At 45.9% G+C, this 27,202-nt stretch overlaps 1 protein-coding gene across 1 annotated transcript in view; it reads right to left on the reverse strand.

Moving 5' to 3' along the window:
• Window positions 1-10,130: 10,130 nt before the first annotated feature.
• The window catches only part of Mogat2 (monoacylglycerol O-acyltransferase 2), a 28,318-nt gene continuing 11,246 nt past the window's right edge, over window positions 10,131-27,202 (reverse strand). The window contains exons 3-6 of the mRNA XM_042689132.1: window positions 14,053-14,257; window positions 13,563-13,737; window positions 12,410-12,609; window positions 10,131-11,021 (exon numbers count right to left, since the gene is read on the reverse strand). Coding sequence (XP_042545066.1) covers window positions 10,867-11,021; window positions 12,410-12,609; window positions 13,563-13,737; window positions 14,053-14,257 — 735 coding nt within the window. The 3' untranslated portion in view covers window positions 10,131-10,866. The remainder of the gene's footprint in view (window positions 11,022-12,409; window positions 12,610-13,562; window positions 13,738-14,052; window positions 14,258-27,202) is intronic.

The following is a 27,202-nucleotide window of genomic DNA, read 5'->3' on the forward strand; positions in this document are numbered from 1 at the left end:
ACCCTCCCATTTTATGCTTCTTACCATAGCTGAGATGACAGATGCATACCTCTATGCCTAGTGGGTTTTTTTTTTCTGTTCAGATAGGGTCTCATAGACATTTTTTTTGGAGGGGAGTTTCCAGCAGAAACTCCCCTGTTTTAGAGAATTGTATTAGAAACCAAGATTTTGGCCCTTAGGTATGCTAGGTACTGGGTGTCATTACACCTAGGCTCTCCAGAAAACATCCCTAGATGTATTATTCTAACATAATCATTTCTGTATCCATCCATCTGTATATACAACAAGCTAAACATGCATTCTTTCTGCTGTGTCTCTTTTGAATCCCTTGCCACATGGATCTTCCTCTCCTCCTCCTCCTCTTCTCTTCCTCCTTCTCCTTTTTCATGTAGGGATGGTATTAGAAGTCAGTGGCTTACACTTGCTAAGCAAGCAGCCTTACCACTGAACCACACTCCAGCCCTAAAATTGAATTTCTATTCATTAAAGTTCATTTTGTGAGATTTAGCCAACACAGTGTCATATCAACAGCACCTCAATACCATGTGGATTCATTACACTCTAGAAACATCTCTGTGCTCTCCCCCACCACCACACATACATACCAAGGCTCCCTAAATCCACAATTTTTGGTCTGTTTTTCTTCTCTATATTTTATCCTCTTCCAGAATGTAAAAGAAAATGAGATAATCCAGTGTAGAGCAACTTTTTCTTTTGTGTATGTGTGCTGGTCTTGGGGCTTGAACTCAGGACCCTTAGCTTTTTCTGCTCAAGGTTGGTGCTCTACCACTTGAGCTACCATTCTACTTCCAGATTTTTTGGTGGTCAATTAGAGATGAGTCTCACAGATTTTTCTGCCTGAGCAGGCTTCAAACTGCAATCCTCAATCCTCAGTCTCCTGAGAAGCTAGGCTTACAGGCATGCAGCTAAGTACGTAGACTTTTTGACCTGCCTTTTCACTTAGAAAAATGTACTTAGAATTCATCCATACTGTGTGAATTAATAGTTTCTCTTTATTCCTGCATAGTATTCCACTATATGAATATACTGCAGTTTATTTAATCATTCACCTATTGAAGTATACTTTGTTTACTTCCACTTTTGAGTAATTCTGAACAAAGTGGCTACAAATAGTCACACATAGATTTTTGTATGAGCTTGCTTTCCAAATAGTTAAGCAAGTACCTAGGAGTATAACTGCTGACTTGTGCTGCAAGCCTATGATTCATTTCATGAGAAACTGCCAAACTGTCTTCCAAAATGGCCTTGCCATTTTCAACAAATTAGAATTAAATTACACAACTGAAATTCAACCTCTCTGATCTTTCCTTTGTTTCCTAAGCTGGTAGATTCTACCTTACAAAGCAAAGAACCAGTTCTGTTGAAACTCACTTACACTCTGACTTGGTTTTCTTTTCTTTTTTATTTTTGTAGTGATTTTTATTATAGTTTTTAAAGTAGATAGGTCTGGCTGGCTTGCCTCTATCGTCCTAGCTACTCAAGAGGCCGAGATTTGAGGCCTATGCAGGATTAATGTCAGTCTATGCAGACAAATCTGAGACTTTTATCTCTAATGAACTAGCAAAAAGCTGAATCTGGAGGCAAGGTTCAACTGACAGGGAGCAGGAAACTCTGAGTTCAAGCCCTAGTACTGGCAAAAAAAGGGGGGCCATGAAGGATTAGAAACAACCACAAACAAAAACAAGTCCTTTACCACAGATATTTTGACAAGTGTTGAACTAGGATATCCTCAAATGCAGGCTCTGAAAATTTTTACTTAAAAAATATTTTAGAAGGCGACCTCTTTTGATCTTTATTCATTGTCATTTTATTATTTTATTGATGAGGAGGCTGAATTAGGCAGATCAAGAGTTGGAGGCTAGTGTGGGTTATATAGTAAGACCCAGTCTAAACAAACAAACAACAAAGGCATGTGTTAGGGAGACTGCCTGACATCTTTTCTATTCATTCTCCACTAAAGACCTACAAATGCATGGCACCAGCACAGCCCGAAAGCAGAATGCATGGGGAAAGGGAAGATGCAGGATCTAAGAAATGCCTAGGTCTGGTCTGCGATAGATACAAACATTTAAATTTTTTTGTGTGTTGTTTTGTTTTTGTTTATGTGATACTGAGGAATCGAATCCAGGGTTTCATGCATACTAGGCAAGCACTCTACCATTAAGTCACATTCACAGCTCTTAAATATCTTTTTTTTTCCTTAGTGGTACTGAGTTTTGAACTCAGAGCCTTGAATTTTCCAGGCAGATACTCTATCACTCAAGCTATTTCTCCAGATCTTTCCCTCCCTCCCTCCCTTCCTTCCTTTTCTTCCTTCCTTCCTTTTCTTCCTTCCTTCCTTCCTTCCTTCCTTCCTTCCTTCCTTCCTTCCTTCCTTCCTTCCTTCTTTCCTTCTTTAATTATTCTTATCCTCCTTCCCATCCCCTTCCTGCTCCTCTTCCTTCTTCTCTTTCTGCTCCTACTTCTTCTACCTCCCCTCTCATAGTATTAAAGTTTAAACCCAGGGCCCAAGGCCTCAAGCTAATTCAGCTTGCTTGCTTTGGTAGTACTCTTAATACTTGAGCCATGCTTTCAGTCCTTCTTTTTTGCTGATTTAAAAAAAAAAAGTCCTGTTTTTACTTTATATATTTTGTATCAGATAACTAGCAAATAACACACTCACCTGGGTGAAATACCAGCTTTGCTGTTTTGCTTTGTTTTGTTTGTGCCCATCCTGAGGCTTGAACTAGAGGCCTGGGTACTGTACCTAAGCTTTTTTGGCTTAAGACTAGTGCTCTATAGGGGCTGGGAAGGTGGCTCAGTGGTAGAGTGCTTGCCTTGCATGCCTGAGGCCCTGGGTTTGATTCCTCAGTACCACATAAGCAAAAAGAAAAAAAAGCCGGAAGTGGCACTGTGGCTCAGGTGGTAGAGCACTAGCCTTGAGCTGAAGAGCTGAGGGACAGCGCCCAGGCCCAGAGTTCAGGCCCCATGACCGGACCCAAAAAACAAACAAACAAGACTAGTGCTCTACCACTTGAGACACAGTGCCACTTCTGGCTTTTTCTGAGTAGTTTATTAGATATAAGAATCTCTCAGACTTTTCTGACTGAGCTATTTTCAAATTGCAATCCTCAGATCTCAGCCTCCTGCATAGCTAGGATTACAAGCATGAGTCATGGATACTGGTTATTTTTGAGATGGGATCTCAGGGACCTTTCTACCTAGTCTAGCTTCAACCTAGGATCCTCATCTGAGCCTCCTGAGTAGCTAAGATTTTAGATGTGAACCACTATCACTCACTTCACAAGTCTTTCAAAAGCTACTCTTGGAGGGTATCAAGGGGATGGATGAGGAAGAGCTAGTATTTACTAAATATCCATGTGTGGAGGAGACATTTACAGGTGAAGAAATGGACTCAGAGGGCTGGCAGGTTTTGTGTGGACTTGCACCACAATCAGAATGAGGGGGCAAGGGGGAGCCTGCTGCCTGGCTGGCTCTTAGGCCCTTTCTCCCCAGCCAGAACTAGCATATGGCAGAGCACATGATAGCTGGCTTGGCAGGCTACTCTCATTTTGAGTCCAGATTCTAGAACTTTCTTTAAACTCTGACAAATGAACCTCATCTACTACAAAGAAGTCACTGTTGGTGTCACTGAGGCAGTATCAGAACCTAGGCACACAGTCGGGTCTCGGGCAATTCTCAGGGTCCTGCCTGTGCCCTGAAATAGGTTCTACCTATCTGGCCTGGTCATGGCCCAGAATGTTTAAGAATGTTCAAGAATGTTCCAGGGCTTCTCCCAACCTTGGGAAGGAATTCCTGTCCTCTTGACATTGGAGTTCAACTAGACTGCAGACAAGGCAAAGCCAAGGACTCACTCTACCCTGCTCACTACTCTATTTCCAGCACCTACCCCACCCCCAGTATTTGGATAAGAGTTTTCTGAACAAAGACTGAAACCTCAAATCTCCTTTACCCTAAATCTCACCCTTGTGCCATGAATCATACCCGTGGCCACCTCCAGTGTGCTGCTATTTCCCACAGCTTCCTTATGACACCCTCCCAGCTCCTCAACTCCTTCTGAGGCTGAAGAAAGCACAGTCTTTGTGGGAGGCTAAGTCTTGGCCTGCACCATGTGACTGCCTGCTCTGCTGAGCTGGTTGACCCCTGTTCCACTTGCCACCCTTGGCCAAGTCATCATAAAGCAGTCTGGGACAGGCTGGCCCTCAGCAGGCCCTTTGTTCCCTTCAGTGATGATGTCTGAGAAGTTCTCTTGGGTCAAAGGGCAGTTTGATTTCCAGAGGAGACTCCAACCATCCCCATCACTGAGGACCTCTGATCCTCTCTATCATGCTGATGGGTACAGTTATTCTCTGTTGTGCATATTGGGGTGTGTGTTGGGGTGATGGCAGCTGGTGGGGAGGCCCACTGAGCAGGCCCTGAGAAGGCTTGGATGGTGTCTGCTAAGAGGTGTTAAATCAGTAACAAACACTTATATATATCAAGCTAAGGAGGCCAGCCACTGGAACAGGCAATCTTCAACACCAGAGGTTTTGCATAATAAAAGTTCTGTGTATGTGTGTTTGTGTGTATGTGTGTGTGTGTTGAACTTAGGAGGTCTCACATGGCTTTTCATTCAAGATGCTTTACCACTTGAGCCACTCCTGCATTTCTGGCTTTTTTGCTAGTTAGTTGGAGATTAAGAGTCTCAAGACTTTTCTGCCCAGGCTGGTTTCTAAGAATGATCCACAGATCTCAGGCTCCTCAATAGCTAGAAATATAGACATAAATTACTAGCTCTTGGCATAACACAAGTACCTTTTAAGTTGTGTTCACAAAGTTTATGTGATTCTTTCTGTTGAGGTAATTCTGTTGAGGGTTTTCTCCATTAAGCTCAGGCTTTGTACTCTGTGTGTGTGTGTGTGTGTGTGTGTGTGTGTGATTCTTAGGGCTTAAACCTCAGGGCCTGGGTGCTGCCCCTGAGCTTTTTGCTCAAGACTAGTGTTCTACCGCTTTTAACCACAGCTCCACTTCCATTGGAGATAAGGCTCATGGACTTTCCTGCTTTGGCTGGCTTTGAATTGCTATCCTCAGATTTTAGCCTCCCGAGTAGCTAGGATCACAGGCGTGAACCACCAGCACCCAGCTAGGGCTTTGCACTCTTTCTACATTGTCCTGCGGTCCCTTCCAGGTAAGGACTCCGAGGTCATGTGGGAGGGAGCCCTCTTCCCTTTGTGTCTCTCCTTCCCTAGGATCCTCATGCCTAATAGCCACCTTGTATTCTATCTATCCCAGCCAGGCCAGGGTGCCAGGGTCTCAGACTGCGGTCCCTACCCATCTAGGAGGCTCTCAATGCCTGTTCTTTAGGTGGGCTACCCCATACAGCACACATGGGGCTGCCAAGCCTGGTGCAGAAGGGCTCACTCAGACCTTTCTGGAGGTCCTACTTCCTGGCATTCACACTTTCAGATGAAGTGTGAACTGGACAGAGTGGCTCACACCTGATCAAGAAACTGAAGCCAAACTGAAGGAGTGTGACTCAGAGACTAGTTCGTGATAGGCAAGTGGCCTCTGACTCCTCCACTCACTTGTCTTGGGAGGAGCCATATCTTGACAGCTCATGGAGAGGCCCACACCTTCGCTGTCATCAGCCACCTGAGTGGGCATGAAGCTGGCCCTTCAGTGCTGCTCACACCTTCCTTCTGAGATGCAGCCCCAGCCAAAAGCCTGGCTGCTACTCTTGAAAACCCAGGGCCAGAACCTCCAGCCAAGCCACAGTTCCCACAGTCAAGGTGCTAATAAGTGGGAAACAGCTAAGGCTGGCAATGATTTGTTCAATATAGCCATAGCTAAGAATTTGGTTACCTCCAAAGGCAAGTCATGAGTCCCTCAGTCCTCAGCCCCCAGCCCCCATGCCCAGCCCGCGTGGAGTTGAGTTAAAGTGCTTATGTGAGAATTGCCACCGTCAGTTTGGTTTATTGGGGAGCTGGGTGAGGGATGGGGCTAGTGGTCTAAGCACTCAGGGGTTCATAATCCATTGGGAGACAGAGAGGTCCATTCACCCATTACTTACCATGATCCTTGTAACCCCCAAATCCAACTCCAAAGAGGAAACTAACCCTGATTCAGGGCAGAGGGTCAAGTTTGAGGACTCATAGGGTAGGCAGACATATGACACAGGATATGACTTTTCTCTGAAGAGAGGAAGGAGCATATCTGAAGCTGAGCAAGGTTAAGAGTCAGACACCCACACCCAGAGTGGCATGCAGGATGCAGCAATGATAGGTGGCAGTGAGGGGCGTGGCACATGCCATTGGCCAGGCCTAGGAGCAGAAGCTAAAGGCCTTGAATGTCAGGCTGATGAGGAGGGTAGGCATTATCCCTAGGCCCTAAAGAACTCGTAAAGGAGGTCAGATTTATTTGAGAAAGGATAGAGGTGCTATCTGGGGTGCCCAGTATCTGCGAGGACAGTGACTTCCAGGGTGCTGAGTGGTGGTGAGGAGTCACCCAGGTAAGGAGGAAGTCATAGGAAGGGGAAGGTAACATTCCAGGCTGGGGGAACAGCACAGCAAAAGCCCAGAGGCATGAAAGAACACAGGCCATTCAAGGAACAGCAAAGGTCCATGCTAGGACAGAATCCTAGGAGTCAGGGAGAGAAGATGTGCACAGAGGAAACCAACCAGACAATGGGGATGGGTGGATGGAGGCTAAAAGGACACCTGTTCCCATTGACCCCTCCATATCCACTCAGACAGGCTCCACCCTGCTTTCTGTGCCATGAGCACCCCCCCCCCCAGCTGCTTCTTTCAACTTCCCACTGGTATTAGGCAACAGGGTCTCAAAAGGAGAATGAAGGAAGGGCAGAGCCAGATGCGAGAATACATTCCTGCTCCTGCCCTGACGTGTAGGATCACCTGAAGCCACCTGTGCCCCTTGACAGAGGATAGCTGTGGTCATGACTCTCTCCTGGTTCAAGTATCCACCTCCTCCATCTGTCTCTCCATACTTCAAGGGCAGTGTCCAAGGCAGATGCCAAAGCCCCAGCTTATGGCACCGTTCTTTGTAGTTTCCAATTCCCTACATTCTTCAACTCAGCCTCTGCTTCCTGCTGGGATCTGAATCCCAGCCTAAGAGTGATGGGGAGCCATGGAAGTGAGGCAGAAGAGCTTCCATCAAGCCTCCTTTGTAAGTTCCAAGATGAGAAGACGCAGGAGGCATGATGTAAATCTGCCTTCTCCTTGGAAATATAGGAGGGGCTACCTAAAGCCACCTGCTCCTTTGAAATTGTAAACAACAGCAGCAAAAACAATGGCAAATGAAACCTCATTACAAATGGGAAGCAATGGAGACAGAGACAGACAGACAGATGGATAGATGGAGGGAGGGAGGGAGGGAGGGAGGGAGGGAGGGAAGGAGGGAGGGATTCTTGGCAGAAGAAAGTCTGGAAGGTTATGTGGGTTTGGGGTGAGCCTCCCTCATCTTACCTACCCAGAGCCACTGTCTGAAGGATTTGAAGTTGCTAGTGGACAGGATCACAAGTATTTCCCCAACTCGGAAAATATAAAAAGTTACAGATAGAGAGCTTTTGAGTCTTTAATTTCCATTTCCTTCATGGGGAGCAGGCAATGTTTCTTTCTCTTCTCCTTTTCTCCCTACTTCAACCCTGTTAAATCATAAATCCCTGCTAAAGCTTTCACCTTGTGAGACTCCTCTCCTCTTTGTGATGACCAAAAGAGCTTTTCATGAGTGGATCGCAAGGACCTGTGATTTTTTTTTCTGTTTTCATGGAAACTGGGAAGCTGGGCGAACTCCTTGTCCATCCTCTCCAGTGGCCGAAGGGGAATGATGTGGTCAGATTTGTGTTGTAGAGAGCTTAGTGTGTGGGTGTGTATGAAGGAGGGATGGAGCCAAAGGAGTAGAAGCCAGAACAGAGACACAAGGCTAAGTTGGGACCCTTTGTCATAGACACAGAGCATTCCAGTGTGTGTGTGAGTGTGTGTGTGTGTGTTGGGGGTTCTGATACAAGCTGTAAAATTTTGGTTACCATTTGCAAACCCTCCAAGCATCCACTCCCTTTTGTTACTTGACTCCATTGCTCTTTCCATCCAGAGGTAGAATCTCTTTCTTACTTGCTTCATGACTTGCTTTCATCAATAGAAGTGTCACAGTATAAGTTGGGCAGCCCGGACCTCCAGCCTTCAGCTCTCATTCTTCTGTATTCTAGCTGCAGTTTAAAAACCAGTCAGGAGAGAGTGGGGGCCCAGTGTCCCCAGTAGGTAGAGAGGCCCACTCCTGTGGCATCTCCAGCCAGCCCAGGAGCAGAGAAGTCCCAGCAAGACTGAGAAGAGCTCCTCAGTGAACCCACAGACTTGGGGAGAAATAAGGAACCCACTTTGCCCCCACAGGGTCAGTTTAGAAGTGCCTGTGACAGTGGGATGGCTGGCTGGGATGGATGTCCTTTGTAACCTCAGATTTTTTTGAGATCTGCTCAGGGCCTCTTCCTCCACTGCTCATAGCTGGAAGTTGTCACTCCCTTCCCTGACTCCATTGCTTCTTTTTCCCAAACCTTGTGTGACCCTTGTATGGTATTGGCATTGCTGATTGCATGAATTCAGCTGCCTGAAAGTGTCACCACTCTTAATTTACATATTCCTTCCATGAAGGCATGGATGAGCAGATAGATGAGCAGCACAGCGACTCAGGGACTACTCACAACACCAGAGAGAGATTCTGTGATCTTCACTTACCAGATGACATCAATGTATGAGGCCAAGTGACTCAAATTTACACATTTGGGGGTCAGTATTAGTGTTCGAATTCAAGGCCCTTTGATTGCTAGACAAATGCTCTGCTGCTTGAGCCATACTTCCAGCCCTTTTTGTCTAAGGTTATTTGCGTGTATGTGTGTATGCATGTGTGCATACGTGTGTATACCAGTACCAGGGTTTGAATTCAGGGCTTCAAACTCTTGCTTGGTTTGCCTGCTCATGGCTGGTACACAACTCAGTATTTTTGCTGATTAGAGAGTTTTTTGGACTTTGAACTATGATCCTCCAGGTCTCAGGCTCCTGAGAGGATTACAGGTGAGATCTACCCGGCCTGGCACAAGTAGCTCACTCCTTTTGTCCTACCTACTCAGGAAGCTAAGATTCAGAAGATTCAAAGCCAGCCTGGGTAGAAAAGTTTGAGAGACTCCATCTCCAATTAAACCAGCAAAACTCCAAGACTGGAAGCTCCAGTGGTTGAGAACTAGCTGTAAGCAGGATAAACCAGAGCCTGAGTCCCTGTATCTTAGTACTGGCACAAAACTAAACAAAACAAGCTGAGTGCCAGTGACTCTCATACCTATAATCCTAGCTACTCAGGAGGCTGAGATCTGACAATCGAAGTTCAAAGCCAGCCTGGGCTGGAAAATCTGTGAGACTCTTATCTCCAATTAACCACAGAAAACTGGAGGGGGCACTTTGGCTCAAGTGGTAGAGTGCTTGCCTTGAGAACAAAAAGGCTCTGGGACAGTGCCTAGGCCTTGAGTTCAAGCCCCAGGACTGGAAAAACAAAAACAAAACAAATTTATTTCATTATTGTCCAAGACCAGGACTCAAACTTGGTATCTGAGCTTGTTTTCACTCATTGGCTGGAGCTCTACCACCTGAACTGCGCCTCCAAACTCACACATTTACACTTCTAATATCCTTCCTGTGTTGCAGGTTTGGGTGTGAACCTACTCCAGAGGGGAGGGAGCTGCTCCCTCTTAGGAGAAGGAAGAGCCAAGCATCAGTTCCATGCAGCCTTTCCCCATTCACTCACTACAGACAGGTGTCCCCCACCCAGGAATGCAGAATTCTCTTGCTCAGTGCATCACCCAACAGCAGCACATATAACCCCGCACCTCCCTACTGGTTTTCACTGTGCTGGTCTGTTCCCAGACATATCCTTCTTTCTCAACAGAATGGAACCAGAAGTGACAAAGTAATGGGTCAGGAAGAAAGGGACCAGCGTGGTTGGTCCTCTCCAGCCCAGTCTGACCCAGCTACTGTGAAGGCATGTCAGGGCCATAGGGCCAGTCTGGGGATCAGAGCTGAGGTTTCAAATCAGCCCCCTTGGTTGGGGAAAAGGAAGGATAATAAAAGGACTAAAATGGAATCCTTTCATTTATTGAAGTAACATTTTTGGGCCCTCTGTTTTGCACCAAGGCTGAGGGCTGAAGTTGAAAGGGTAAGAGGCTTGCTCGTGGAACAATCAACCCACTTGACTCCAAGGTCATCTTAGTCAGAACTGAGATTCAGAGGGAGATAGTCAGAATGCTGTTCTCCTTGCCTACTTCCTTCTAGGCACTGGGGCTGCCATGCCATAGCTCAGAGTCTCCAGCAATTGGAAGGTGCCAAAAGAAGGAAGAGTGGGGTTTAGTGTCCATCTCTCTTTTTTCAGCTCAGGTAAGGACATCCAGGATAGGGAACATGGGGTAGGACTGGTGGCTTCTTTTGTGCTGATTTTCAAGGAAATCTGCATCGCTCTTTTTCCCTACATTATCTCTTATGATCTTTGAGAAACATTACAACAGAATAGATCTTGGAAATCATTCTCTTCCAGTCCTCTTATCCATTCCACAAAGAAGCAGATAGAGGCCAGAGTGGGAGGGGAAAGGGGTGACCTGCTGAGCTTTTGCAACAGGAATACAAATCACAGATGCCAGGTCTGTCTCCTGCCTGTGATGCCAGCTGCACTTGGAGTTGCAGAAGGCTAGAAAGGCTCTGGAGACTAGTTCAGCAACACCTCCTCCAGGAAGCCTCCTCCAATCACAGCACTTCCTAAGGGCTCCTGAATGCTGATCCTGACCTCCAAGGCAACCTCTTCATTAGCTGGAGGGGCTCAGATGATCTCCAGGTGTTGGTCTGCAGGAATGTTGAACTTGAGCTTATGGGCCTCAAAGAGGTTGCACAGTTCCTTGATATACTTCTGGTGCAGCTGGCTCACCTCCTCCTCTGAAGGATTCATGATCTGCTGTACTTCGATGGGCTTTCCCACTACAAGGCACAGACAGGGAACCATTAGGGTCACAGGGTCCCTGGGAGTGATGCCCCTTCCTACCCTCCTACAAGGAAAATACTCTCCCATCCCTTCCCTCTCTAATTCTTTTTTCCATGACTGAGCATTGAACCTAGGGCCTTATGTATGCTAAGCAAGCAGTCCACCACTTGAGCCAGGCTCCTAATTCTCAGGCACTGGATTCTAAGGTGTTGACAGAACTCTGAGTAATGTATATGTGTTCTATGTTCTCCCCTTTAATCCTGTTGTTTAACAGGATAACAAACCTGTTGTTATTCCTATGATATGAGTAAATGATGCTCAAAGAAATTAGGTAATTTGTCCAAGGTCACATAGCTCAGAAGGAGTAATATTGGATTTTGATATGGGTTTTGCTGCTGTTGTTGTTGTTGTTTGTTTGTGGGGGGTTTTTGGTGCCCCATCTTGAGGCTTGAATTCAGGGCCAGGGTACTGTCCCTTAGTTTTTTCACTCAAGGGTGGTACTCTACCACTTGAGCCAGGCCTTCACTTATAGCTTTTGCTGGTTAGTTGGAGATAAGAGTCTCGAGGAGGGCTGGGAAGGTGGCTCAGTGGTAGAGCACTTGTCTTGCATGCCTGAGGCCCTGGGTTCGATTCCTCAGCACCACATAAGCAAAAAGAAAAAAGCTGGAAGTAGCGCTGTGGCTCAAGTGGTAGAGCACTAGCCTTGAGCTGAAGAGCTGAAGGACAGCGCCCAGGCCGACTTCAAGCCCCATGACCGGACCTCCCCCCCCCCCCCAAAAAAAAAGGAGTCCTGAGGTTTTGTCGGCTTGAGTTGGCCTCAAACTAGATTCTCAGATCTCAGTTTCCAGAGTAGCTTTACTGCTACTTTGCACACAATTTTAACATACTTCCCTGGTATTCACCTTCTCCAAATTAGTCTTATGAAATCAGACTTAAACTCTTTCTCTGACATAGTAAAAATGTCAGCTGGAAAGTCATTCAAATTTCAACTTTGTTACTCAAAGGCAGTGTAATCTTTTGGATGGACGGAACTTAACTTCTCTGAGTCTCAGTTTACCACCAGTGGATAAAGATAACAGACTCTACCTCAAAGGTTGTTAGGGTCAACTGAACCATGGCATGGAAGGCAGCCAGCATAGTATTTGTCACATAGCAGGCCCCCTGACCTCTTCCATTGAGAATAAGCCACAGAAATCAGTGCTGATATTGTTCTTCTTGTCTCTCTTACAGCTAGTACCAGACTGTCTCCTATTAGGGATATCTCCTTGAGCATGTATGTCCAAGTTTTGAACATGAACACCGAGTAGTCAGGGATGTGTCTGGTTCATGTTCACATCCTACTGTTCCCCTGAACCCACCCCACCCAGTCTAAATCTTGACTCACCTATGGTGGTGATGGGCTGGCGGAAGGGCATGAGACCAAGGCTGTACTGAAAGACACCACGGCCATGGAACAGTGGGAGAGAAAGGCCCATGTTCTTTTGCAGCTTGTTCTGGACATAGCGGAGCCAGGAGCCAGGAGGATTGCTAATTTGTTTATACAGGTCATTCTCTCCAAAGGAGAAGATCGGTACCAAAGCTGCCCTAGAGAGACACAGGAGAGGGGATGTGGGAGGCCCCAAACAAGATACAAGTTGTAAGGTTACCTAGCTTCCTGCAAGGACTCAGTGGCCAGGAACTAGAGAAGGAAAGAGTGCTCTGGGTCAGAGATAGGAGGCCTGGAATTAACTAGACCTGCAAGATGCTGGGCCCTGGTGGTCCCTCTCAGTCCTAGAACTTCCCAGACATAGATGACAGGCTAACCAGAAGCTCCACATACAAAGCACGTGCACTTTTCCACTAGAAAATTATCTTCAATGGCTCAGACTCCTCAAAGATGCTTCACTCATGGTGGGAAAATGGTTCTGCCAGATACTCTCAACCCCATTCTTCCAGATCCCATATGTTTCAGGTCTTATCCCCCCCCCCCCCATCTCATTCTTTAAGAATTTGACTATGAGCCAGGGGCTAGTGACTCATGCCTACTCTGAGGACTGCGGTTCAAAGCTAACCTGGGCAGGAAAGTCCATGAGACTCTTATCTCCAATGAAATACAAAAAAAAAAAAATGTGGAAGTGGAGTTGTGGCTCAAGGGGTAGAACGCTAGTCTTAAGAAAAATAAATTTAGTCTGAGATACCAAAATAGATTTTTTTTCTTTTGGTCATGGGGCTTGAACTCAGGGACTGGGCACTGTCCCTGAGCTCTTTTGCTCAAGGCTAGTACTCTACCACTTTGAGCCACAGCACTACTTCTGATTTTCTGGTGGCTAATTCAGTTGGCTTTGAACTGAAATCCTCGGATCTCAGTCTCCTGAGTAGCCAGAATGACAGGCATGAACCACCAGCTCCTGGCTGCAAAATAGAATCTTCCTCATGAGTGGACCGGAGAATCTGTGTGCTGAAATAGAATCTGTGGCAGGCTGTCCTGTCTCCTCAAAACACAGTCATCACCAGTCTCTGAACCCAGAGTTCTCTCTCTCCCCGAAGAGCTTACACACCCGTTTTCCAGGGCAAGCCTGATGAAACCCTTGCGGTTCTTCAGCAGAAGCCTGAAGGCTCCAGGCCTGGCATCCAGTGCCTCCCGGGCACCCCCAATGATGATGGCCAGCAAGTTCCCAACACCTTTCTTCTTCAGAATGTAAGCACCGCTGCTTTTATCTGAGCTGACCAATCCTGGGGAGAGAGAAAGGTGGATCCACTATTCCATCAGGGAGCAGGATTTAAAGGAATGATTTTAAGGAATGGGTGTACCCAAGAAATAGACCACCAGCCATGCCCATTGCATCCCAAATCCAGCTGGGGCTTCTCTTTCTTCCTACTCCCCTCCCTGGGCTCAGTGCATAGCACGGTGCTGCAGGAAGTTCTTCTTTGGGTCTATGTCCTTTTTCTCCTGTCTATGCCCTTGGGAGAAGTACAGAACTACTGCCTCCCTAAAATTCCTCCAGCCTCACTTTCCTGAGTTGCCCTGAGTGGAATGGGGAGACTCACCAGCCGACATGATGTAATCACGGAAAAAGGGCGTGTAGAACCAAAAGTTCAGTATCATGAGGAAGGGGCAGATGCCCGGGAAAATAGAAGAGAAGCCGGTGCTCTCAGTGCCCAGGCTGAGAAAGGCACCAGTCGCCAGCACACCATGCGGGTGGAAGGCAGCCACGTAGTTCCGGGAGGGGTCCAGATCCGCCGTCTTCACCAGCTGTGCGGTTTGGGATGGGAACAGCAATCCCGTCAGCTACAGCCAGGCCTGCCTGCCAGGTCTGATGCCCCTCTCACTAGAGACCCTTGGGACAAAGCCTCAGGTTCTACCAGCCTAAGGTTTCTCGGGACGGTGGAGGGTGGTGTGTGACATCTCCTGGAGATGCCACGGTGCTTGGCTTTGCACAAATGACTCTCGTTCCACATAGCTGTGAAAAGGGGGACATGAGGCCCTGTCCCTTTACTTCCTTGGGTTGCTATAAAGCTCAGGCCTAAGATGGGCGCCTGTGGCTTACACCTGTAATCCCAGCTATTCAGGGGGCTGAGATCTGAGGATCACAGTTCAAAGCCAACCCAGGCAGAAAAGTCCACCAGACTCCTATCTCCAATCAAGCACCAAAAAATCTCAGCTCCACTTTCAACATTTTTGGTGTTTTTTTGGAGATAGGAGTCTGGTGGACTTTTCTACCCAGGCTGACTTTGAACTGTGAACAAAAGCTATGCACATATGACCGTATAAGATGATGTTAATTGAAATGAACTCCAGGATAGGTACACAACTTGTTTTTTTTTCTTTCTTGCTACTGTTTTTAATGTATCTAAAATGTACTATGTGATTTTTTTGTTTCTTTTGTATGTTCTTCCCCCACAGTATAACCCCTGTTGTCACTGTATTTGATGTCGGTGCCCTGCATCTTGTGTATACATTTTTCTAATTTGGGGAGGGAAAGGGAAATAACAAAATGCTGAAACAAGGATACAGGTTGACCATTGTAACAAGACACTATGTAGAAAACGAACTTTACACCTGGGGGGGGAGGGGGAAGGGTTGAGGGGGGAGGAAGGGATGGTAGGGGAAAAACAAAGGAGGGGGTAGCAATGCTTGATAGGAAATGTACTCATTACCTTACTCGTGTAACTAACCCCTCTGTACACTATTTTTACAATAAACAAACAAACAAACAAAAGTGCCTGGAATGACCAAGTAGCAGATAGGATATAATGTGCAAGAATCTGTGGCCACTAGGGGGCGCGACAATGCCAGAAGCTATCAGTCTAACAACACTCAATGTAAGAAATTGGCCCTTTAGCAGGATGTTGATGGAGAGGGCTCCTTATCAGGCTGAAGGAATCTGCAGACCCAGAGGCTGGCTCTGGATCCTTTACCATCTCATACTAGATGAGTGTCACCCTGTGGCTCTGTGTCCCTCCCCCCAGGCTGGACCTTCTCTGCCCTTTGTCCACTCTCTTTTCCTGGCTGGGTGCTGGCCTAGTCAGGTCTGCGTCACTGAGGGTGTAGCAGAGTCTATAAGGCACTGTACTTGGAGAGGTAGACAAGAGATCTGCTTGTCAAGAGCTGCTTCTAGGTGAACTGGGGTGAAGGTAGAGGGTGGGAACTGAGCAAACAAACGCTGTTCTGCATGGGCTGTGCACAGAGCTGAGTCTGCAAAGATCATTGCCAGAGGCTGCAATGGTAAGCCAGGACCAGTTCCTTCTGCTGCCAGCAGGGATCCTGAGACTCACTGCCCCATCCACTAATTCCTGAGCAGAAGGCTCCCTAGTGGAACTGTTCTCCCAATAATTAATTGGCAATTGGCAGGGAGCGGGGCGGTGTAGGCAGCCCTTTCTAATCTGGCTTAGCTTTTTCAGGGAAGTTCTTCCTACCATCATCCTGACTCCCAGAGGATTCTTGTTGCTGCCTTTGCCTGGCTTCCTGTCCTCAGAGCAGCTTGGAGCTTGACTGCTCATCCAGCTGCACAACTGCAGTGTGTGTGTGTGTGTGTGTGTGTGTGTGTGTGTGTGTGTGTGCACGCGTGCTGGTACTCAGGCTGGCTTAGCTTTTTTTTTCTCTCTCTCTCTCAAAGCTGGCATGCTACCCTTCTGGCTTTTTGATGGTTAATTGGACATGAGTCTCAAAGACTTTCTTGCTTGGGCTGGCTTTGAATCATGATCCTCAGATCTCAGCTTCCTAAGTAGCTAGGATAAGCCACAGGTGCCCGACCAGCTCTATATTCTGTCATTGATCTGGACTTGATCTCTGCAACTTGCAATCCCTTTCTTTTCCCATCCACCAATATTCTCTGGGTTACATGATGGTCTTTGGCAGAAGGGCTGCTGAGAACACAGGTGGAGGGAAGGTAAGACCAAACCTCTTCCCTTGGTGCAGCAGAGGATGTATGAGATATGGAAATGCAGACAGAGCTGAGACCCACATTTTCTCCCTGGGAGAGGCACAGACACACCGACCCCACCTGGTGATGAAACAGTTGCATATATACTTTCATTCTCTGCTCAGGAGGGGGAACTCTGTTCCTCCAAAAAAAATAGCAATGTGACAATACCTAGCATAACCACAAGAAAGAATAGAATTTGTCTTTTAGCACAATAATTCTTCGGCTGAAAATTTTGCTCTACAGAATTGCTCACACTTGAACAAAATAACATCTGGGCCCCTAACAGTCATAGTGTTTTATAGTAATATCAGACACTGAGCATCTGCCCAAATATCTAACAGCAGGACCTTGTTTAGACAAATTGGGACATTGTAGCCATAAGGTATGAAGCTGCTCTTCCTGCCAGGGAGGAGACATGCCATGGCAGCTTATTAGGTGGCAGTAATAGTGCATGTTGAACAAGGTAGACGGAGGGAGAAGGGGTAAGCACATCTACTTGTATGTGGATATACCAATCACAGCCTGCTGTAGTCGTTACAAAGTATGGGAACTAGAGAGATGAGTGGGAACTAGGTGGATTGGAACTTTTCATAGCTGCTCTTTGGCCTCTTTTTCAAGATTCTGGACTATGGCTTGATGGTACAGTGCTTGCTTCACAGGTGCAAGGCCCTGAGTTAATTCCCCCAACATTACAAGAAAAGAACACCTTCTTGTCTGAAATTTGAACAAGAATGTACTACTACTTTCAATAACCAGATGAATAACTGAATGGGCCCTTAATAAAGAAGTTTAAGCCAGGGGCCAGCAGCTCATGTCTGGAATCCTGGCTACTCAGGAGGCTAAGATCTGGAGGATTGTGTTTCAAAACCATTCTGGGCAAGAAAGTCTGAGAGATTCCATCTGTAAATAACCAATATTAATCAAGTAGTAGAATGCCAGCTGAGTGTGAGTGAGCCCCTGAGTTCACACCTTGGTAATCAGGAAAAAAAATTGTGTATAGAGAAACATCTTGGGGCCTATGTCTAGACAAGTGGTCCAATATTTGTGTGACTATTTATATATACATGTCCAAGTGTGTGCATTGTGGGATCATCATAGATCCACTGAGAGCCACTCTGTGCCTTGTCAAACATGGTCTTTATTAATATATTCTACTGGGGCCTTTCACCTGTCCCCCAGGCCGAAGTCTGACATACTTCACATCACAGTGAAGATAGAGGCCTCATGTCCCATATATCTGTGTCTCTAGTGTAGGCCTGGGACAGAGAAAATGATCTGAGAGAGTAGAAAGGAGAAAAGGAAGGAATCCAGCAAGAGAAGCTGAGGTGGCCACCTTAGAAGGAAGATCTCCTCAGTTCTGTCCTGAAATGTCACCTAGTTCTGCTAAGCAGAAGGACCCCTGAACCAGGAGTCAGGAGACTACCACAGACCTCTGCCAGGCCTCTGTGCTCTCCATGCCCTCTTTCCACGGGAAAGCTTTCTGGGAGGTAAAGGAAGAGGATAGCTGTGGGCTCCCAAGTTGTTCCCTCTGTTCTGCTGTGAGGTGGGGGGAGGGCAGTAATAGCTAAGTAAGATGGTATCAGCTAGGGGCTGTTGGCTCACACCTGTAATCCTAGCTACTCCGGAGGCTAAGTTCTGAAGACTATGGTTTGAAGCCAGCCAAGGTAGGAAAGTCTATGAGACTCTTATCTCCATTTAACTACCAAAAATCTGGAGTGGATTCATGGCTCAAGTGGTAGAGCATCAGCCTTGAGAGAAAAAGCTAAGGAATAGTACCCAAGTTCTGAATTTAAGCCCCAGAACTGAAAAGGAAAGGAAGGAAGGAAGGAAGGAAGGAAGGAAGGAAGGAAGGAAGGAAGGAAGGAAGGAAGGAAGGAAGGAAGGAAGAAAGAAGGAAAGGGAGAGGGGGAGGGAGAGGGAAAGGGAGGAAAGAAGAAAAGAAAGAGAAAGAGAGAAAGAAGGCAGTAAGGAAGAAGGGAGGAAGGGAGGGAGGGAGGGAAGAAGCAAAACAGGGAGGGAAGGAGTGAAGTAAGCCAGGCCCAAAGAAACATAGGTCCCATGGTTTCCCTTATTTGCAATCACTAGTGTATGTCTGAGACAAGCAGAAACGGTCAGATAAGTTGATGTTAGGCAAAATGAACCCCAAGATAAGGATTCAAATGTTTTTTTCTTTCTTGCAATTGTTTCTAACACATTTATAAGGCGATTTCTTTGTTGCTTTATATGTCCCTCCCCCACGATATATCCCCTGTTTTCACTGTATTTGATGTTGGTATAATTTGGGGAGGGGAAGGGAAAAAAACATCATTTAAATGGGGATACAGGTGGACCCATTGCAACAATGAGATGCACAAGACGTTATGTCAAAAAACGAACTTTACAACTTTGGCGGGGGTGATGGTGAGGGGGAAGGGTGGAAGATGGGAAGGGATGGGAAGGGGGAACAAAGGAGGAGGCAACAATGCTTGATAAGAAATGTACTCATTACCTTGCCCATGTAATTGTAACACACGCACACATACACACACAAAGAATAATAATAAAAAAGATGTAGTTATCTAGGGAAACTCTGATTGGCCTCCCACCCAGAGGTCAGTTGTGGAACTAGGCAGAGCTAGGCACAGCCAAGTTGCTAGGCTCTGGAGCTTGCATTTTTTAAAAATTACTGGTTTCATTTATATACCATAAAATTTCCCCTTTTAAAGTAGACAATTCAGTACATTTTGTAAACATTACGCAACCGTTACCATTAAGTTCAGGGCATTTTCATCTCTCCATAAAGAAACCCATACCTATACAGAAATGGAGGAACAAAGGGTGAACAAATGCATCAGTGCTACTCACTACACACTATGTTGGAAATAAACTATACACCTTGTAGGGTGGGGAAAGAAGGGAAAAACTGGGAGAAAGCAAGGGAATGGGGTGACATTGTCCAAAAAGAAATGCATTCATGCAAGTGGTGCTATGGCTCAAAGTAGTAGAGTATTAGCCTTGAATGCAAAACCTCAGGAATAGCATCCAGGACCTGAGTTCAAGCCCCATGACCAACAACAACCAAAAAGAAGCAAGTAAAAGAAATAAAATATATTCATTACCTGACTTATGTAACTGTAACCCCTCTGTACATCATCTTTATAATAATAACATTTTTTTTTTGTTTTTTCGGTCATGTGGCCTGAACTCTGGGCCTGGGTGCTGAACCTCAGTTCTTCAGCTCAAGGCTAGCACTCTACCACTTGAGCCAGAGTGCCACTTCTGGCTTTTTCTGCTTATGTGGTGCTAAGGAATCGAACCCAAGACATCATGCATGCAAGGCAAGCACTCTACCACTGAGCCACCTTCCCAGCCAATAACAAATATCTTTTTTAAAAGACACCCATATCTATTATGAATAAGTTTTCCTCCCTCAGACCTGGGCAACCACTAATGCACTCTGTCTCTATGAGCCTGCCTGTCTGAATATCTCTTTAGCACAAACATACATGAGTGGCTTGACACTGGCTATGTACTTAGCAGACTGTTTTCAAGGTCTATCCATGCTGTAGCATGAATCAGTACTTCATTATATTTGATGACTGAGTAATATTTCATTGAATGCATATCCCACATTTTGTCTGTCCACTCACCAGCTGATGGACATGAGTTGCTTCTACTTTTTTGGTTATTATGAATACTGTGCCCATGAGCACTTGTGTTCAGTCTTTGTGCAGATGTTTTATTTTCTATCCTTCTCCCCTCCTCTCAGCCAAGTGCCTTGTATTTTAAAGCCCAAACTGATTAATATTCTAACTGGAAGATATTTCAAAAAGAATACAACAAAGCTGGGTACCGGTGGCTCATGCCTGTAATCTTAGCTACTTAGGAGTCTGAGATTTGAGGATTGCAGTTCAAAGCCAGTCCAGGCAGGAAGGTCTGTGACATTTTTTATCTCCAATTAACTACCAGAAAAAAAGAAATGAGAAGTGGTGCTGTGGCCCAAAGTAGTGAAGCACTAGCCTTGAGCAAACGTGCTCACAAAGATAAAGTTCAATCCTCGCCATCCATGAGAGAAAAAAAAGAGTACAACAATAAAAATAACATTGTAGCTAGACACCAGTGGCTCATTCACATATATAATCTTAGCTATTCAAGAGGCTAGGATCTGAGGATCCCAGTTCAAAGCCAGTCCAGGTAGAGAAATCCATAAGACTCTTATCTCCAATTAACCAGCAAAAAAGCCAGAAGTGGGTCTGGGGTTCAAATGTAGTGTGCCAGCTTTGAGCAAAAAAAGCTAAAGGATATTAGGATATTATCCAGGCTCTACATTCAAATTTCAGTACTGGCGTGCATGCATACACACACACACACACACACACACACACACACACACACACACACACACACACACACACACACACACACACACACACACACACACACAGAGATTACTATACATATTAAAAATATGTGACTAGTAAAAGAATAAAAGTGTGTCCATTTCCTGGGCTGAACCAACAGCCAATACACTCCTAGAATGCACACAAATAAAAACAAATAGCTTTCCTTGCTCTGGGTGATGTCCCGTCAAAGGTTTAAATTCACAACTTAATGATCCAAGTGTTCATTTTCACAGGACTGTCTTCCACAGGGAGAATGACACAGTGACATTAAGTATCATCATGATACATCACTATTTTCTTTCTTTCTTTCTTTCTTTCTTTCTTTCTTTCTTTCTTTCTTTCTTTCTTTCTTTCTTTCTTTCTTTCTTTCTTTCTTTCTTTCTTTCTTTCTTTCTTTCTTTCTTTCTTTCTTTTGTCAGTTGTGGGGCCTGAACTCTGGGCCTGGACACTGTCCTTCAGCTCTTCAGCTCAAGGCTAGTGCTCTACATGCTACTTCCAGCTTTTTCTGCTTATGTGGTACTGAGGAATGGAACTCAGGGTCTCATGCATGCAAGGCAAGCACTCTACCACTAAGCCATCTTCCCAGCGACCCCCCCATTTTCTTTGTTTTGGATTCTTGGCACATGTTGGCAACATAAATATAATACTTGTCTTTGCAGCTGGAAAGCATGCTACTGATGTTAAGCCAAGCTGACTAGACAGAGAGTACTGGGGAGCATAAAACCGCCCTATGACCCAGCCACACCACTCCTGGGCATCTACCCAGAGAAGACAGTTGCATATCCATGTTCATTGCTGCACTATTCACAATAGCCAAGGTATGGAAACAGCCCAGATGCCCAGCAATAGATGAGTGGATCAAGAAGATGTGGTACATATAGACAATGGAATTTTACTCATCCATTAGAAAGAATCATATTGTGTCATTTGCAGCAAAATGATGAACCTAGAACAAATCATGTTAAGTAAGGCAAGCCAAGCTCAGAGAGACAAATAGCACATGTTTTCCTCATATGTGGAAGCTAGATCTAAAATACAACTGTTACACAACAACTTATACAGGGCTCTATACATTGACACACACAGACTAAAGGAGGATACACAGGTGAAGAACCTAAAGTTGTAACTCTTTTGAGTAATTCCCTTGAACATCTAAAGTACTATTTATCTTGACAAGTTCTAGGTGGGATAGCTAAGATATGGAACCAACCCAGATGCCCCTCAGTAGATGAATGGATCAAGAAAATGTGGTACATATATACACAATGGAATTCTATGCCTCCATCAGAAAGAATGACATTGCCCCATTTGTTAGGAAATGGAAAGACTTGGAAAAAATTAAGTGAAGTAAGCTAGGCCCAAAGAAACATAGGTCCCATGGTTTCCCTTATTTGCAATAATTAGTATATGTCTGAGACAAGCAGATAAGGTCAGGTAAGATGATGTTAGGCAAAATGAATCCCAAGATAAGGACTATTGTTGCTATTGTTCCTAACATATTTATAAGGTGATTTTTTTTGTTGCTTTGTATGTCCCTCCCCACGGTACAGTTGATGTTGGTATAATTTGTGGAGGGGAAGGGAAAAAACAAATTTGTCGAAAAACGAACTTTACAACTTTGGGGGGTAGGGGGGAGTGTAGTTCGGATGGGAGGGCAGGGGTAGGAGGCGAAAAATAAAGGAAGAGGCAACAATGCTTGATAAGAAATGTACTCATTATCTTGCCCATGTAATTGTAACCCCTCTGTACAGTATTTTCACAATAAAAAATTTATTAAAAAAAATTCTAAGCCGGGTGCCAGTGGCTCACGCCTATAATCCTAGCTACTCAGGAGGCTGAGATCTGAGGATCATAGTTCAAAGCCATCCGGGGCAGGAAACTCCATGAGACTCATCTCCAATAAACCACTAGAAAACTGGAAGTGGCCCTGTGGCTCAAGCAGTAGAGCACTCACCTTGAGCTGAAGAGTGCAAGGACAGCACCCAAGCCCAGAGTTCAAGCCCCATGACTGACAAAAAAATAAAATAAATTCTAGGTAGGAACAAGGGATTTTGGTGGGGGTAGGGGGAGCAGCAAAATAGGGGGCACAGAAATGGAGGGAGGAAGGGTGAGCAAATGTAGTCATTGTATTCTATATATACTACATAAAAAATGAAGCCGGGCACCAGAGGCTCATGCCTGTAATCTTAGCTACTCAGGAGGCTGAGATCTGAGGATCGCAGTTCAAAGCCATTCCGGGCAGGAAAAGTCCATGAGACTCTTATCTCCAAGAAAACCCACCAGAAAACCGGAAGTGACGCTGTGGCTCAAGTGGTAGAGTGCTAGCTTTGAGCTGAAGAGCTGAGGGACAGTGCCCAGGCCCAGAGTTCAAGCCCCACAACCACCAAAAAAAAAAAAAAAAATGAACTATGCGATTTGTGGGTGGGGATGGGAGGTAGAAAATGGGAAAAGCAACGAAAGGGTTGACATTATTGAAGAAATATGGTACTCATTACCTGACATGGAATTATAACCCCTTCGAACAACTTCTTAATAATAACAATAAAAAATAAAATAAGTTAAATTTAAAAAAAGAGAGAATGGGTTAACCGCTATAAACCTGAATGGGAAACTTTGACCTGTCAGTCAACATGACCCAAGGTGAGTTGAAAGGATATTGACCAGTAAACATAAATAGAAATTGAACATTTTCCCTTTCATATAACATACCTAGTACACCTTCCATGTCTCCAAGCACAATCGCCTTGCATGCACAAGACCCCAGGTTTGATGCCCAGTGTGTCTAAGTGAATTTTCACTGAAGTAATCTGGGGAGATGGGTCATTGTGTGAAGCCAATTTCTCTCTGCAGTCCTTTCTCCATTGCTACCATGATGAAGCCATTCCACCATGCTAACAAGGCCTTGCGCCCCATCCTTCCAGAGGGCACCACTTTCAACCCAAGGCCCTCGTCAATGCCTGGGCCAAAGACACCAATACCCCACAGGGCTCTGCCATGTCCGGCCAGTCCTGTGTCCCACAAGTGCCTGTGCTCTCTCTCATCATTGAGGTGACCCAATTGCTCCAGAGCCCACATCCCAGCGGCTCCTTCAGGATCCACTAAGCACTGATGCTGCTGGTTTGTTAATTCTCCTCATGGCCCTAGAGGCCAGGTGTGCATAGGCTAGGACACTCAGGTGCTGAGGGACTCACAGATCTGCTGAAAGCCACACCAATGATGGAGTCTGAATTCTACCATCTCCTGCAGAGAGAGCTTTAGAGCCAGGGAGCCTCTACTCCAGATATAGATCACCACCTGGTAGTCAGAAGTGACTCTAGAACTTTCTAGTCTAATGTGCAAAGTCCAGGGCACCAGGCTCCATCTCCTGAGGAAAAATGGTTCCTCTATCAGCTGCCTGCTCTTAGGACTCCAGGATGGCTGGAGGAGAGCTATCAAGGCCTGTTTCTCTCTCCTATGTGAGGAGATATTCATAATGACATATACAGGGCCCAATACATTTACTCCCAAACAGACTAAAGGAGGATATAGTTAGGGGAGAAATCTGAAGGTATAACTCCTCTGAACAACTAAAGTACTGTTTATATAAATGAAGACCAGACCAGGCTCTGGTAGCTCCTGCCTATAATTCTTGTTACTCAGGAAGTTGAGATTTGAGGATAATGGTTCAAAGCCAACCTGGGCTTTAAAGCCAGAAGTGAGCTGTGACTCAAGTGATAAGATGCTAGCCTTGAGGTGGACATTGTCAGACTGAGTTCAAGACCCAGGCTGGTATGCACACATGCACACATGCACACACACATGCACACACACACACACACACACACACACACACACACACACACACACACACACAAATACCAGGAAATAAAAACATGTTTGGGGGATGGGCAAGGAGAGGCACAGGAATGGAGGGAGGGAAGGGAGTAAATACAGTCTGTATCCAATGTACACTATGTAAACATGAACGACGTAACTTGCAGGTAGAGACAGGAGGAGGAATATGGGGGGAATGAAGGAAAGGGTGACATTGTCTAGAAGCATTATACTCATCATCTGACTTATGAAATCATAATCCCTTTATACAACTAGTCAGTAGTAACAATAAATTTTTTAAAAATAATTCCCAGGAGGCAGGGGTTGATTGAATGTCTGGTGCTGGGTTTCAGTAAGTTCAGGCTGTTGGCTGTGTACATGTGTGTGCACGCACATGTGCTCATGTTCATACATGCATGCGTGTTTTTTGGGGGGTGGTCAGTTGTGGGGCCTGAACTCTGGGCCTGGGCACTGTCCCTCAGCTCTTCAGCTCAAGGCTAGCACTCTCCACACCACTTCCAGCTTTTTCTACTTATGTGGTGCTACAGAATCGAACCCAGGGTCTCATGCATGCAAGGCAAGCACTCTACCACTGAGCCACCTTCCCAGCCCATGCATGCATGTTTGTACACAGGGATTGGGCCCCCTCCCTGTCTTTTCGCATCACAGCCAATGAATGAATGGATGGAAAAGCTGGATATTCTCCCTGACCTCGGCAGTAACTCTTTCATGGCCCTGCGTCAGGCTTTGGCTTCCCCATCTTCTCAATGAAGTTCCCACCCTATCACTACCCTGGGGTCATTTGATAGATACCCAGTGATGTCTATGGGCACATAACCTCAATACTACCTTTCTATTCACATCCTAAGCATCTTGACACCAAGATGCAGCTTGCTATTCTAGTTGGAATAATTTTTTTTTTAGTCATACATAAAATACTGTGTGTTTCACCATGTGGTCCACACATGTGTGGAACTTGATGAGATGCAGCCTGTGTGGGGCCTAGACACTAGAGAAAGTGAACTTTCCCAGCACCTAGACTGTGCCAATGCCATGCCAACACCAGCTCACACTGCTATTTATTGGTACCAATGATCCCTGTTTAGAGATAAGTAAACTGAGTCACAGGAACATTAACTTGTTCCAAAAGGCAGAGTCAAAGTCTGAGCCCAGACAGCTAGGCTCTGCAGGTGTAATTGTTTCTGCCACCCCACAAGAGACCCCCTTTTTTTTTGAGGGGATGGTCAGTTGTGGGACTTGAACTCATGGCCGGGGAGCTGTCCCTGAGCTTTTTCCTCTCAAGGCTATCATTCTACCACTTTGAGCCACAGTACCACTTCCAGTTTTCTGGTGGTTAATTAGAAAGAAGAGTATCATGGACTTTCCTGCTCGGGCCAGCTTTGAACCACAATCCTCAGATCTCAGCCTCCTGAGTAGCTAGGATTACAGGCACGAGCTACCAGCACCTAGTTTAAAGCCTCTATTTGAAAGGTGTCAGAGATCAGTGGGGTAGGATATACTCTAGAGCTCAGGCCTGGAAAGCCAAGGTGGATAAAGGAGGAAGGGAGGCAGGTAAAGGATATAGAGGAACAAAAGGTTTAAATCTAAGAAGGTATTCAATGCAGGATGGGTGGCAGGGGTGTTGGAAGAAATGAAGCACAAAAAGGGAGAGGTCTGTCTATAGTCAGGACTGGGCTAGAGGGGGAGAGGGAGGAGTCAGGAGCCTGGGGCTCAGGGGTCCTGGTTGTCAACTGTAGTGATTATAGTGAGCTTGGTACCTCCTGCCCCCCTTGATGGAAATGCTTGGTCCTTCTTTCCTTCCTTCCTTCCTTCCTTTCTGTCCGAGACCAGGACTCAAACTTAGTACCAGACGCTTTTGCTCATTGACTAGCCTCCAAACCCAAACACTTGGTATTATCTGCAGATTATCTCCTCCTAGCTAGAGGAGGGTGGTGCTGGTGCTAGGTGGGTAGATGCTGGGGATGGGACAGTCCTGTAACAAAGGATTATCCAGTCCTAAATACCAATACCAATGCATGAGCTGAGAGGCCTCCTGCAGAACTTCCAAGCTGCAGAGGGCAGGGAGGGATTGGGGAGGGATGGGTTGTCCCAAGCTGGCTGTGACCGTCAGCACGGTGATTTTTCCTGGCACTAGAGCCTGGACACAGAACCTGGTCCCTCCCTAGACCTTGACCTGTAGAGACCATGTTTGCTCTGGCTGATGAAATCTTCCTGGGGGAACACCCAGCACCTGGGCTGGTCTTTGGCGTGAGGTAGAACAGCTCTCCCCACCATGCAAATAGACTCTCTCTCATTAGCTTTTCCTTTTAGAGGCTGACAGAATGAACTTACAAAGCTCCAAGGCCTAGATAAAATGTCCTAATTTTGCTTGAAATTTCATCACCAGGAGATAATTCATAAAAATCACAGTGATAGCCAAGTGTCACTGTGACCATGTGGCGCTGGTGGCTAATGCTTGTAACCCTAGCTACTCAGGGAACTGAGATCGAAGGGTGGCGGTTTGAAGCCAGCCCAGACAGGCAAATACAAGAGTCTTATCTCCAACTAACCACCAAA

The sequence above is a fragment of the Dipodomys spectabilis genome, unplaced genomic scaffold (assembly GCF_019054845.1).
Source record: "Dipodomys spectabilis isolate Male_0828 unplaced genomic scaffold, ASM1905484v1 ptg000003l, whole genome shotgun sequence".
NCBI classification, from domain to species: Eukaryota; Metazoa; Chordata; class Mammalia; order Rodentia; family Heteromyidae; genus Dipodomys; species Dipodomys spectabilis.